The sequence below is a fragment of the Narcine bancroftii genome, chromosome 2, assembly GCF_036971445.1.
Source record: "Narcine bancroftii isolate sNarBan1 chromosome 2, sNarBan1.hap1, whole genome shotgun sequence".
Taxonomy (NCBI): domain Eukaryota; kingdom Metazoa; phylum Chordata; class Chondrichthyes; order Torpediniformes; family Narcinidae; genus Narcine; species Narcine bancroftii.
The window spans coordinates 157288173-157301168 of record NC_091470.1 but is presented as its reverse complement, the minus strand read 5'-3'; the positions used below and the strand labels follow the sequence as shown (position 1 = coordinate 157301168).

Genomic DNA, 12996 nt, shown 5'->3' with positions numbered 1-12996 from the left:
TTTTGTTTTGACAGAGAATGTAGGTGCTTGGAACAGGATACCAGGGGTAGTGGTGGATACTGTGTTTGCGAGACTATTAGACAAATGAATATGCTGGGATGGAGAAGATCCCACTGCAAGTTTTGAAACCTTTCCTCACTATTAACTAGTGTCATCTGCAAATTTGCTGATCTGGTTTACCACATTATCCTTGAACCCAGCGGTGGCTTCGCACCTCCTCCACTCCCCCTTCCGCCCCCTCCCCCAACACAGTGGAGATTTGGTACCTCCCCTTCCCCTCCAGTAAGCTTAGTGCATCTCCATCTTCTCTACCCCCACACCCTCTACCCCCACACCCCCCCCCCCACAGTGTAGGCTAGCTGCCTATCCCTCCCCGTTTCCTCCCTCCCCACAGTATAGGTTGGTGCCTCCCCTCCGCCCCCCTGACCATCACAGTGGAGACTCGGTCTGACTGGCTATTTTGCCTGATGCAGTTTGAACGAGGAAGTTGACTGAGGACTTTTGCAGTAACAAGCTTTTTGTGAGCCCATGTTTCAAAAGAGAAGGGTTAATTAGCTCTGATTTCTGTAGAATGTTGACATTGCAGAAGAGAGTGGCAGCTACAGGATTGGAAGGGGATGCAGTGGGACAATTGGTGACCCTTGTGGACTGTGTAACATCGAAGCAGGTGATGAGAGCTCGTCTTGCTGCAGGAAGGTTGTGGTCAACAGAGTGCAGCATCTCTCCAGTGTTCTGCCCAGACTAAATGAGCAGTTTTGTTTCTCCCTTCAGCATGGACATCCAGTCAACTAGCTCCATCAGGACTGTGCTATTTTTAGCCAGCATTCCTGATCAATAGTATTCGCACACTTCAAATTGCCTGTTGGCAGAAAGCAGTCGAATGTCATGGTTGGGTTTAAACCCAGCTTCATGAGCTGCAAGTTAACTCACTGGTATTTTAGTCGTGTGATCCTGTGTCTGGAGTGAGTGAGGGAGGGAGGTAGGGGGGGTGTGGGGTATAACATCAACATTATTCACTGGGTGATCTCTGGACTCAGGAGGTCTCATGACAGTGAAGAAGTTTCCAGGGGATCTGATCCAGGTGTTGGGGAAAGGAAGTGATGGGAGTTCTTAGGCTGCAGATGTGATTGGGTGACTCTCTCCTGAACCCACCGCTGTGGTCCATGTCACACAGCCTTTGCTCAGGATTGGATCTACCTGGGCGGCAAGCCTTAAGAAGTAGAGTTGATGGGAAAGGATCCACAGCTCCCTGTTAATGGAAACTGAAGACAAACTCCATGGTGGTGGTGGATGAAGGATCTGAAAGAACATACAGGCCCTTCAGCCCACAATGTCATTCTGACTCCATCATCGTCCACCTTCCCTACCTCACACCCATAACCCTTTATTTTTCTTGTATCTATGTCCCGGTCTAAAAGTCTTTTAAATGTCCCAATTATACCAGTCTCCACCACCAGCCCAGCAATGCATTCCTGGCACCTACTAATCTCTCTATAAAATAAAAGTTACATCTGACATCTCACCTTCAACAGATGTTCTCTGGAATTTGCTATTGTTGCCCCAGTTAAAGGGTGCTGGTCGTCCTCCCTGTCGATGTCATAACCTCCAATCTCAAAGTTAGTGTTTGCAATTTATAACAAGAACAAATCTAAGTGTTTTATAGATCTGTTCCCAAGGGCATAATGGAAAACTGTGGCAGGAAAATCAAAGTAATATCTAAATAAAGTTCCTAGTTATCTGACATGTAAGTGGTAAACTGGGGTATCACAGTGGGTGTAGCAGTTCGAATCCGGTGCTGTCGTAAGGAGTTTTTACATTCTCTCCGTGTCAGCGTGGGTTTCCTCTGGGTGCTCCAGTTTCCCTCCCATCAATTGGGTGTAATTGGGCAGCATGGGCTTGTGAGCCGAAAGGTCCTGTTACTGTGCTGTATGTCTAAAAATTACATTATTAAATTCTAATCTGTAAATAACAAAAAAAATATTTGGTCATCTATATTTAACTGGCAGTTGTTCAAAAGAAGCAAGACTTCCTTCAATAAATAAATCTTTATAACATTTAATGCCTAATCTATACCATTCTTTAAAAGCTATGACAATCATGCAGGTTTAAAGAAATAATTTAGAAAAAATAGGACTAAAAAGAGAAAATCTCAATAAGCCAAAATGTTTTCTAAATTGTATCCAGGTCCTCAGAGTATGTTTAACCACTGAGTTATCAGTTAATTTATTTAAAGACAAAGGAAGTGAGGATCCGAGAAGGGAAATAATGGAAAATTTTGTAACAGAATTAGATTCTGAAGAGACCCATATTGGACAATCTTCATGGTTAATATAACAAAATGTAAGATTTTGTATATTGACTGCCCAACAATAGAATCTAATGTTTGGTAAGGCTAAACCTCCATTTTTTAAGTTTTTGTAAATGGACTTTATTTAGGCGAGGAGGTTTATTTTTCCATATATAAGAAGATATAATTGAGTCAAGGGAATCCAAAAAGATTTAGGAATAAAAACAGGCAAAGCCTGAAAAAGGCACCTAGAATTTAAGTAATATATTCATTTTAATAGAATTGATTTGGCCAACCAATGATAAGGAAAGGAGCGACCAATTTGATAATGCCCCTCTCATATGTTTAATTAAAGTGAGAATTTTCTTTAAATAAGTTTTTATAGTTTTTAGTGATTGTTACACCCAAATAGGTAAATTAATTTCTTACAATTTTAAAGGGAAGGTTAGTATTTATCAGTGCCAAATTATTCAAAGGAAAAAGTTCACTCTTGTGTAGATTTATTTTATAACCTGAAATTGACTAAAATGAGAAATTAAAGAAAACATAGAAGCCAATGAAGTCTCAAGATTATAAATAAAAAGCAATAAATCATCAGCATAAAACAAAACTTTGTGGACTGTGCCCTTCTTTGAAATGCCAGTACATTCTTGAAAAGTGATAGCTAAAGGTTCTAAAGCCAGGTCAAAAAGCAATGGACTTATAGAGCATCCTTGTCTGGTTCCATACTGAAGTTTAAATGGTTTAGAATTCTGAAAGTTAGTAAGAACACAAGCATGAGGTGATAAATATAGAAACATAATCCATTGAATAAAGCCAGCCCCAAAATTAAATTTTTCTAAAATCTTAAATAAATAATCCTATTCTACCCAATCAAAAGCCTTCTCCGCACCCAGAGATATCACATATTCTGAAACTGCCTTAGAAGGAGAGTACAGGTATATAATATTTAGTAAACAGTGTATATTGAAATAGGAATAGTGTTTTAATAAATCCATTCTGATCATCAGATGTAATAAATGGCAAAATATTTTCATCTGTGAGTCCTGCTTTTTGCTCATACCTTGATGAAAGTCTCAGGCTTTATAAAGATATCTTTATCTTTGCTACATAAAGAACATTGCATGTCTTGCTGAGTTTCTCCAGCATTTTTGTGTAATCCAGTGAGTGTGTCGCTGACACTCCTCTGCGAGTAATTCAACAGTAAATAGCAGCCATTCTCTCAATTTCTGTGTTTCCCAATCCTGTTAACATACCAAAGACTTGAATTGTGTTTACATTTCAGAGCCAGGTGGAAGAGTTCAGGCAGCTGAAGGAGGCTCTCAACGGGATGCCAAGTTTCAAAAACCCTGGACAAAACCTGGCCCTTCCACAAGAACAGAATCAGGCAGGTCACAGACAACCATGGGGTCCTGCCAACATCCAGTCAAAGGTCGCTGAGCAGAAGGTGCAGCTACTTTAAGGCAAAACGTTTTGAAATTTTTTAACTCAAATGTGTTAATTCCTGAGTGATGCTAATCCCAGTAATATTATTCAGATCGATTGGAAGGGAGAATCACACAGGTTGTGGTTTTGTGTTGGAACATCCCTGTCATCAGAAGTGGATCATGCTTGGGACTTTTTTCGACAGCCTTGGCTGACGATACTCTGCTCCAATGGAAAGGGTGGGAGGCAATCCAAGGCTGGGTGGCTCGTGGGTGTGTGCAAGGACAGTGTTCCAGACCTGAAGAGCAAAGAGTCATCAAAGCCACTAAAGAAACGTGAAAGCCAGATTGAGATCCCTGCCATGGGAGGATGTTCCATCTCTTTAATCTGCCTGCTGAGGTAGGCTGTGATGGGTGGTTTTCAATAAGATCAGGTCTCTTGGATAGTCTTGGGATCAAGAACCTTCTTTCTGCCATGTCCTCGTTGTGTTCTGAATATCCATCAAAGCAGTCAGACATGACTGGGTATTACTGTACCTAAGAGGCTGTGTAGCACTCAACGCATCAGGAAGTTCCAACCCAATATCTTCAGACTCTCTGGTAAGAGTGTACCATCTGAACCGTGCTTACACTAGCTCCATTCACACTGGCACGTTAACTCTGTAATTAACCACTGGTTAACGTACCAGTGTGAACTCTCGTGAACCAGTATGCGGGCATCAGATCACCCTGGAGATGAACTGCCTAGGGAGGTGTATCATTGCTGATTCATTTTTAATTGGTTTAATGGTTAGCCCAGTGTGAAAGGAACAGGGGTGAGCCGAGTCCATTTAGTGGAGGATAAGCGCCCGTTGCTCTGGAATGCTGGGTGGTGAGTGTGAAAGGGCACAGAGAACCGGTTAACATTGGTCCAGTGTGAATGACAAAAAAGCTATTTTGAACTGGTTCGTTGAACCACCTATTTACCGTTTAGCCAATGTTAAAAGAGCTACTGATACAAAGATAGGAAGAGCTGTGAACACGCAAGGTGATTGGTGGAAAGTCCCAATGTCCACCAGTGGGCAGTCTGATACATCTTGGTTGTACCAAGCTGCTGAATCCAGGAGTTCTGGGACTTGGCTGTTCACTCAGATCCCTGTTATTTCAGGTGGAAAAATATCGGCTTGAGACCCTTTGCTTCAGTGTTCAAAATGAGAACCAGGAGAGGAAAGGATGAGCTTTCTGCCTCCTGAGCCTGCTCTGTCAGCCAATAAGATTACAGCATCTTCTCAATTCCCTGCCAGTATCTTGTCACCCTTGGTTCCTTTAGAGTTCATGGTCTTGGGACTGGGGCACCCATTATTTGTGGGGTAGGCAATTTAATACCACTTGAGTTAAGAAGTTCTTCCTTAACTTGCATGAGTTCCAATCAGCACACAGTATCTTTGACCCACTACCATCAAGAAGGAGATAAGGAGCATCAAAATCAGAACTCCAGTAATAATTTCCTCCCACAAGCTATGACAATAATAGACAGAATCCTGTAACCAAGTAAATTATTCTAAATATTTAAATTGTATCTATACGTACAATGCTCTCCATAATGTTTAGGACAAAGATATTTTTCCTTTAATTTCCCCTGTGCTCCACAGTTTTAAACTTGTATACACTGTGGTTTGACCATGTAGAAATCACAGCACTTTTTAGACATGTTGCTCTCATTTTAGGGCACCACAATATTTGGGACATGATTAAATGTATATTAAAGTAATCATATTTAGTACTTTGTTGCATGTCCCTTGCATGTGATATCAGCTTGAAGTCTGTGATTCATAGACGTCACCAGGTGCTGAGTATCTTCTCTGGTGATGTTCTGCCAGGCCTCTACGTAGCCATTTCCAGCTCCTGCTTGTTTCAAGGCTTGTCCCCTTAAGTTTGCTCTTCAGCATATGGAAGGCATGCTCAATTGGATTTGGATCGGGCAACTAACTTGGCCATTCAAGAATTTTCCAGATATTAGCTTTGAAAAATTCCTTTGTTATTTTGGCAGTATGTTTGGGATCACTGTCTTGCTGAAGATAGAGCACTGTCCAATAAGTTTGGAGACACTTGTTTGAACTTAAGCAGACAAGAAGTCTATACACCTTAAAATTAATTTTGCTACTGCCATCAGCAGTTACATCATCAATGAAGATGGGTCCGCCAGTACCTGTGGCAGCCACTCATGCCCAGGCCATAACACTCCCACCACCATGTTTCACAGATGAGGTGGTCTGTTTTGGATCTTGGGCAGTTCCTTTATGTCTCCACACTTTGCTCTTGCCATTGCTTTGATACATGTTAATTTTGGCCTCATCTGTCCACAAGACTTTTTTCTAGACTTTTTAAAATACTTCTTGGGAAACTGTAATCTGGCTGTCCTGTTTCTGTGGCTAACTAGTGGTTTGCATCTTGCAGTGCAGCCTCTATATTTCTGTTCATTAAGTCTTACATATCCACCACTACCTCCTGAAGAGTGGTTTTGATCTATTTGACAGGCATTTGGGGATTTTTTCTTCATTATGATGAGAATTCATGTGTTATCAACAGTGGAGGTCTTCCTTGGAATACCAGTTCCTTGGCTGTTACTGAGCTCACCAGTCTGCTTTTCCTTTTTAATGATGTCCCAAACCATTGATGTTGGTAATCCAAAGGTTTGGACTATGTCTCTTCCTGTTTCACTCTTGTTTTTCAGCCTCATAATGGCTTCTTTGACTTTCATTGGCACAACTCTGGTCCTCATGTTGAAAAATGGCAACTACTGACTCCAAAAGTGATCAATAACTTAGAAGCAAGTCTAGCACTTTTATACCTTCAATGAAAGAAATTGTAAAGTAATAGCTGAGTAATCACAAACATCTGTGAAGCAAAATGTCCCAAACATTATGCTCTCCTGAAATGGGGGAACTATGTATAAAAGATGCTTTAATTTCTACATGGTCAAACTGATATAAATAACTTTTAATACAATCTGGAATGTGCATTTGAATCATTTGATGACAAATTTAAAACTGTAGAGCACAGGGGTGAATAAAGGATAAAAGTGTCTTTTTCACCAAATATTACAGAGGGCAATGTATATATGTCATTATTTTGTGTGTGTGTGTGTGTGTGTGTGTGTGTGTGTGTGTGTGTGTGTGTGTGTGTGTGTGCGTGTGTGTGTGCGTGTGTGCGTGTGTGCGCGTGCGTGTGTGCGTGAGCGTGCGCGTGCGTGAGCGTGTGTGCGTGAGCGTGTGTGCGTGAGCGTGTGTGCGTGAGCGTGTGTGTGTGCGTGTGTGTGCGCGTGCGTGCGTGCGTGCATGCGCGTGCGTGCGTGCGTGCGTGTGTGCGTGCGTGTGTGTGCAAGCGCGCGCCATGGTCTGGAGAAGTGCTGTGTCATCCAGTTTTGTATGTAGTCAGATAATAATGAACTTGAACTTGAAAGTAATCAGGAGCAGGTGTTAACTAATGCTTGGAATTTGGTGGAAGAGATTAGACTGGCTTTCTTGCTCTTTGTTCTGAATCAACAGCCGAGCAGGGTGATGGGTTCCTGGAGGTTAAGTAAACTCAGCCCATTATGGTGCCTTCAGTGGTATGGTGTTGCAAGCACTGAACTGAGCTGGTGTTTTTTCTGACTTGAGGAACACCCTGCTTGCTCCCATTCCTTCTAGTAAATAGAGTTGTCACCAGCTCTCCTTTTGTTCAGCAGCCACCACCAGCTGAAGAACTGGCACATGGGGAGCGCACCGCAGCCCCCAAGAGAGATGGAGAACAGGGAGCGAAGGAGGACCTGGGCCCGCTGCACGATGCTATGCATGAGCACCTGCCGCCAGGGGGCATTCCCGCCATGGAGCTGAAGGAGCAAGGGGCCATTCGCCTGCCTCGGGTCACCAGGACAGTAAATAAACTCCAGCCCGAGAACCAGGTGAGAACTGAGCCTGCTGGTCAACAGGGCCTGCAGCCGGAGTGTGGCTGATGTCTACCCCAGTAACTGGATCGAGGGGTGGCCTAAAAGCTGCGATGCAGTTGGAGAACAACGTTAATTGGTAGAACCTGAGGTTGCTCTCTGGAGAACTAAATGCCTGCCTGCTGGATACAGGGAGTCCCTCGGTCCATTCCCTGGTGCCACAGGAGAGCTGGACCTTCATAAAAGCAGCTCCTGACAGACCATCCTCTTTAAATATTGGAAATATGAAAATTGAAGAAAAAAATGCTGGGAATATCTGTCAGCCCAGGTAGAATATGCAGAACAAGAGTTAAACTTGAAAGTCTGTAGATTCCATGATTAAGGTCAAAAACACAAATCTAGGGAAACTCAACAAGTCATTTAGCATTATTTAAATAGCAGAGATAAAGATACATAACCAACATTTCAAGCTTGAGCCCTTCATCAAGGTATGAACAAAGTGTAGACAGGTGCCCAAACAAAATGGACGTCTTCTGAAGCTGGCAAATGGCATTAAACATTGTTGACTGTCAGAGTCAGGATTCAGCTCAAATTACACAAGTCAGAGCTGGAGGAAGATGTGTCATCCGAAGCGGATGCCTGACTGCTCGGAGGAACTGATTCCAAAGGCTTCGGTGTTGAGTACAAAGCGGGTGACCCTGGCACATTTGTGGGCCACCTCCATGCCATAGGTTAAAGACACAAGAGAAACTCAGCAGGTCAAACAGTGCAAAGATTAAGATACATAACCAACATTTCGGGCTTGACCCCTTCATCAGGTATGAGCAAAATGTTGGCAGGCGCCTGAACCAAATGTTGGAGGGGGGAGGAGCATGGTCCCACAGCCAGGAGTTCATGTGGATAAGGGAGGGAGGGCACACCAGCAAGCAGGGGGAGGGTGGATGGCTCTGTGAAAAGATATGCAGATCTCTGCTCACAACGTGAATTTCCAATGTGGGGTGGAACTGACATAAAATGGAATGTCACTGACAAAAATCTGGACCCTTGAGTTAAAGTATTTTATTTGTGGTTTGTCCCATTTAGGCTGCCTCAAAAAGTGCTGCAGGCTCATGGTTTGCTTGGTGACCAGTGTCAACATTGTCTGTGGCATAAGACTGTTGAGCACAGCGATCCACGGCATGTAGCAGATGGTGAGCTGCGGTTGGCAGATCAGTGCCAAGGTCTGCTGGTGGTGAACTAGTCACAGGGGTTGTGTTTTAACACAGCAGTGCCCTGGGCGACATTTCAAACTGTGCATGTTTCACCTCTTCTGGTGATCTCCATGCAACCATACTCCTTGTGAAACTGTTAGAAGGATGGTCAGATGGATTTAATTTCTGTTGGACGGTAATGAATGGGCACAGACACATTAGTGATGTCATCATCGGAGTAAAGTATGACGAAGACAATGTCATTGGGAGAGTGGATCAGCAAAGTGCCTGGTCCAGTTATATACTGTATGAGGTTCAGGTAGTTTCTGGAAAGATTCAGCATGTTAGTCAGGATCCGTTGAGATAGAGAACCAGCCAGTGGTTTCCTTTTACCAATTCACCAATATACCTACTTCTCCCGACAAGCAGACTGAGCTGCTGTGTGTTGGGAGAGCTCAGTGTGGTTTATCATGCTTGACCAATATTTCGAAGTTCTTTGAAGTAGTGTTTTGTGGATAAATCGATAGACTTAAATATTCAGAAATCTTGATTCTTTACAACCCATTCTCTCTCCCTCCACCCTGATTCTCCCAACACTCAACTCCACTAGGGGCAATCCACACTGGCCAATTTACTAACCTCCATGGGAGGGAATTGGAGCACCCAGGCCTATCCCACAGCATCACAGGAAGAACATGCAAACTCCACAGCGGCAGCACCCAAGGTCAGGTCCAATCCTAGGCCACTTGAAATGTAAGGTAGCAGTGCTGCCATTTGGTCCACCTTCATATTTAAGACAGGAGAAGAATTTATTTTCTCTCTGAGTGTCACGAGATCTTTGGAACTCTCTTCCTCAGAGATTGGTGGGAGCAGTCTTCAAATTGTTTTGAAGACAGAGAGAGATTTTTGATAAGCCAGGGGGTAAAAGGGAGATGGGAATGGAGATATTCCATCTGGGCACTCTCCAACCAGTCAGGCTTAACATTAACTTCTTCAAATTCCGTTAATCCTCTCTCTTTCGCTATCTGTCTGTTCCTTTCCTTCAGCACCCCACACCCTTCCTTCCCTCTCCTATCAGAGAGAGCTACCCCCTTTCCCCATCATATCTTCTACCTTCGCACCTGTTAGCTTGCACTCCTCTTAACCTCAGGCCAAATATGTTGGTTACCTTCTGTGTGACCTGGTGAGTTTCTCCAGCATATTTGTGATTACATGAAAATGGAAAGTTGAGGTTCATATTAGCCAAGATCTTATTAAATGGTAGAATAATCTTGAAGGGCTGAATGCCTGCCTGTTTCTACTCCTGATTATGTCTGTATTGTGGGTTTTCATCTGCTGGAAGCTCCGGCTTATTTTGTTGGTTTATGTGGGCTCAGAGATTCCTCAGAGGGAGGTGATGGGTGATGGATTGAGGGCAATCAATCCCAAGCAGTAATCTGGGAGAGTGTAGCCAGACCTCACCGGAGATTTCGGGGATGGTTGGTTGGAGGCATCTGGGAATTGATGTTGCTTCTTTGTTCATTGCCCCAGGGCGCAAAGGATTTGGCCCTTGGACGCACTGCTGAGCAAGAACACATCCGATTAGAGCGTGATGCTCAGCAACCGGAGTCTTTCTTGTCCAATGACCTGCAGCTGGAGGGCCGTCCAATCAGTCATCAGAAGCAGGCGAAGAGGTGGGTACTTCTGGGAAACACAGATCCAGGGCCTCTCACCGAGATTCTTGAAGGTTTTGCTGTTCATCTTTCACACAGACCAGGATGAATGGACAGACACAGTCTGATCACCATCATGCCTTATATTCAGTATTATGCCCAACTCCTCTGCAATGGCTGATTTGTTTGGATTTGGGATCGCCATGTAATTGCCCATGTCTGTGATGCAAAAGGATCCAGTGGCCTCGCTGGGCCATGGGGTTCAATGGGTGCCACTTATCTTTGAGGCAAGAGTCCAGTGTAAAGAGAGTTAGCATAGTCCAAACGTGAGAAGATAAGGGTGTGAATAACCCTTTCGAGGTCCTTGAGTCCAGTTTTATTTTAACAATGGAGAGGAGCTGGAAAATGCAGGCCTTCACCACAGCATTGACCTGTTTGTCAAATGTGAAGGCAGGTCAAATAGCACCCCAAGGGGTTTAATAAGAGTGGATAGATTACCTAGGGAGTCATGTAACGTTTTGGTGAAATTAGGGGGGCCGAATAGGATGATCTCAGATTTTGTCTCATTAGGTTGGAAGAAGTTGCTGGCCATCCAGCAGTTTATGTTTTCCAGACAGTTGTTGAGGTTGGTGATTTTTGACTGGTCATCCGGTTTTAGGGGGAGGTAGAGTTGGATGTCGTTGGCATAACAGTGGAAGAAGATGCCATGTTTCTGGATGATATGGCCGAGGGGACCATGTACAGTGAGGAAAGAATGGGGCCAAGGATGGATCCTTGCAGAACCCCCCAGGAGAGGGTGGCTGAGGCAGATGTGTAGTTGCCCATGTTGACCATGAAAGCCCTGTCAGTGAGGTAAGATTTGAACCAGCTCAAATCTTTCTGATCCACAGCTGCAGCTGGATGAGTTCTGTTGATGTATGATTTGCAGAGGGTGTCTATCCCCAGGCCCACTGGTACCATAGGTTACCCTGTGGGAGGGAGGGATATTGAGTTTTAGTGACGCCAACTGGGGGCTGCAAACAAGATGCATATATCAAATGTCGACACATCTGGCAAGTACAGCTGGGATGGCCCCAGAGTCATGTGACATCTGGATGGTTGCTGTCTGGATACCACAGCTGACCAATGAATATGGAGGCAGAGGGTGGACCGATCACTGGCCACTCCCATCATGACAGAAGGAAGTAGATGAATTACCTGAGAGGAACTCAAGAGTTTATGAAACAAGAAGAAATTATCTACTTTCAAATTACGGACTCCTCATCCATAACTTTCTGTACTGTCATATCCCTAGGTCGCTCACCTCCTTCCTTCCTACCCATCACCCACACACCCCTCCCAAGCATCTATTGTTCTTGTCAGGCCACCATCACTCCCTTTATATGGTTGTACTTATCTTCTTCCTTCAGCAGCTCTCCACCTTCACCCTCCTTTCCCCTCTCCATCTGCCTCCCTTCTTTGTCTGCTTACCCCTCACTCTGCCTCCCAACACCACCCCATCCACCTCCATCATCATCTTTCACCCCTCTTTGATCCACCCACTGACCCATCCCCCTTCTCTGTCATACTATTTTCCCCCTCTCCATTCTGGGTCCTGGGGCAGGGTTCAGACCTGGAACATTGACTGCTCCTTTCCCTCTACAGCCTGACTGCTGAGTTCCTCTTGCAGATTGTGGTTGGTGCTGGAAATTTCCCCTTTCCCACACCAACATTTTAGTGTATAGTACAACTCCGATTATCTGAAATGGTCAGGACCAGGCCTATTCTGGATAAATGATCATTTTTTATGACATACAACAAACAACAACGGAAGGCTTTTAAAGCATAAAATAATTTTTAATTCTCACCAAAAATCAACCTGAACAAAATAAAATAAATTCAACACCAAATACTCGAAATTCTACTCTGACAGTTTTCCAAAGTTACAAAATATTTTTAATCTGTGACGTCAGTTCGGTTCGGAAAAAGTTTTGGATAACTGAGGATTTCTGATCATTTCGGATATCCTCATTTATCCAAAAATTTTCAGAGGCGAAATGACATCATTTTTCAGATAAATGAGGATTTCTGATTTTTCTGAAATCTTCTCTTTTCTGAAAAATTTTTCAGAGCCGAACGGACGACACTTCTGGGTCCAAAAACATTTTGGATAACTGAGGATTTTGGATAATCCGATTTTTTGGATAATCAGAATTGCACTGTAATTCCTTACACAGAGTCTGTTAACCTGAGGATGGCTGATAGGCTATTGCTGTTTGATATGCTTTGCTTTGCTGACAGGTGGGATGAGATTATTAACGAGGTGAACAGAGACACCGACTTTAGACCGGACCGCCAAATAGAGCAAGTGGAGGATACCCAGGAACCGTGGGCACCTCCACCTCCGGTGAAGACCATCAGGAACCACTGGGGTCCTGGACACGGAAATACCAATTGGAGTCTGAATCGGATGAACCATGGGAGGGAGGAGCTCGAGGACGACTCTGAAAGGTTGGGTAAGTCATCATGCCACTGGTTAGGTGGTGAAAAGTTTATTGCG

General features: G+C 44.0%; 1 protein-coding gene across 9 annotated transcripts in view; it reads left to right on the top strand.

Annotated features, from left to right (window-relative positions):
- LOC138754484 (Golgi integral membrane protein 4-like) overlaps positions 1-12996 on the top strand; it is a 97869-nt gene that overhangs the window by 74243 nt on the left and 10630 nt on the right. For 8 of the 9 annotated variants that reach the window (XM_069918815.1, XM_069918813.1, XM_069918816.1 and 5 more), the window contains 4 exons: positions 3573-3734; positions 7415-7633; positions 10336-10478; positions 12738-12952. In XM_069918815.1, coding sequence (XP_069774916.1) covers positions 3573-3734; positions 7415-7633; positions 10336-10478; positions 12738-12952 — 739 coding nt within the window. The remainder of the gene's footprint in view (positions 1-3572; positions 3735-7414; positions 7634-10335; positions 10479-12737; positions 12953-12996) is intronic. The other variant, XM_069918808.1, reaches the window with a different exon arrangement.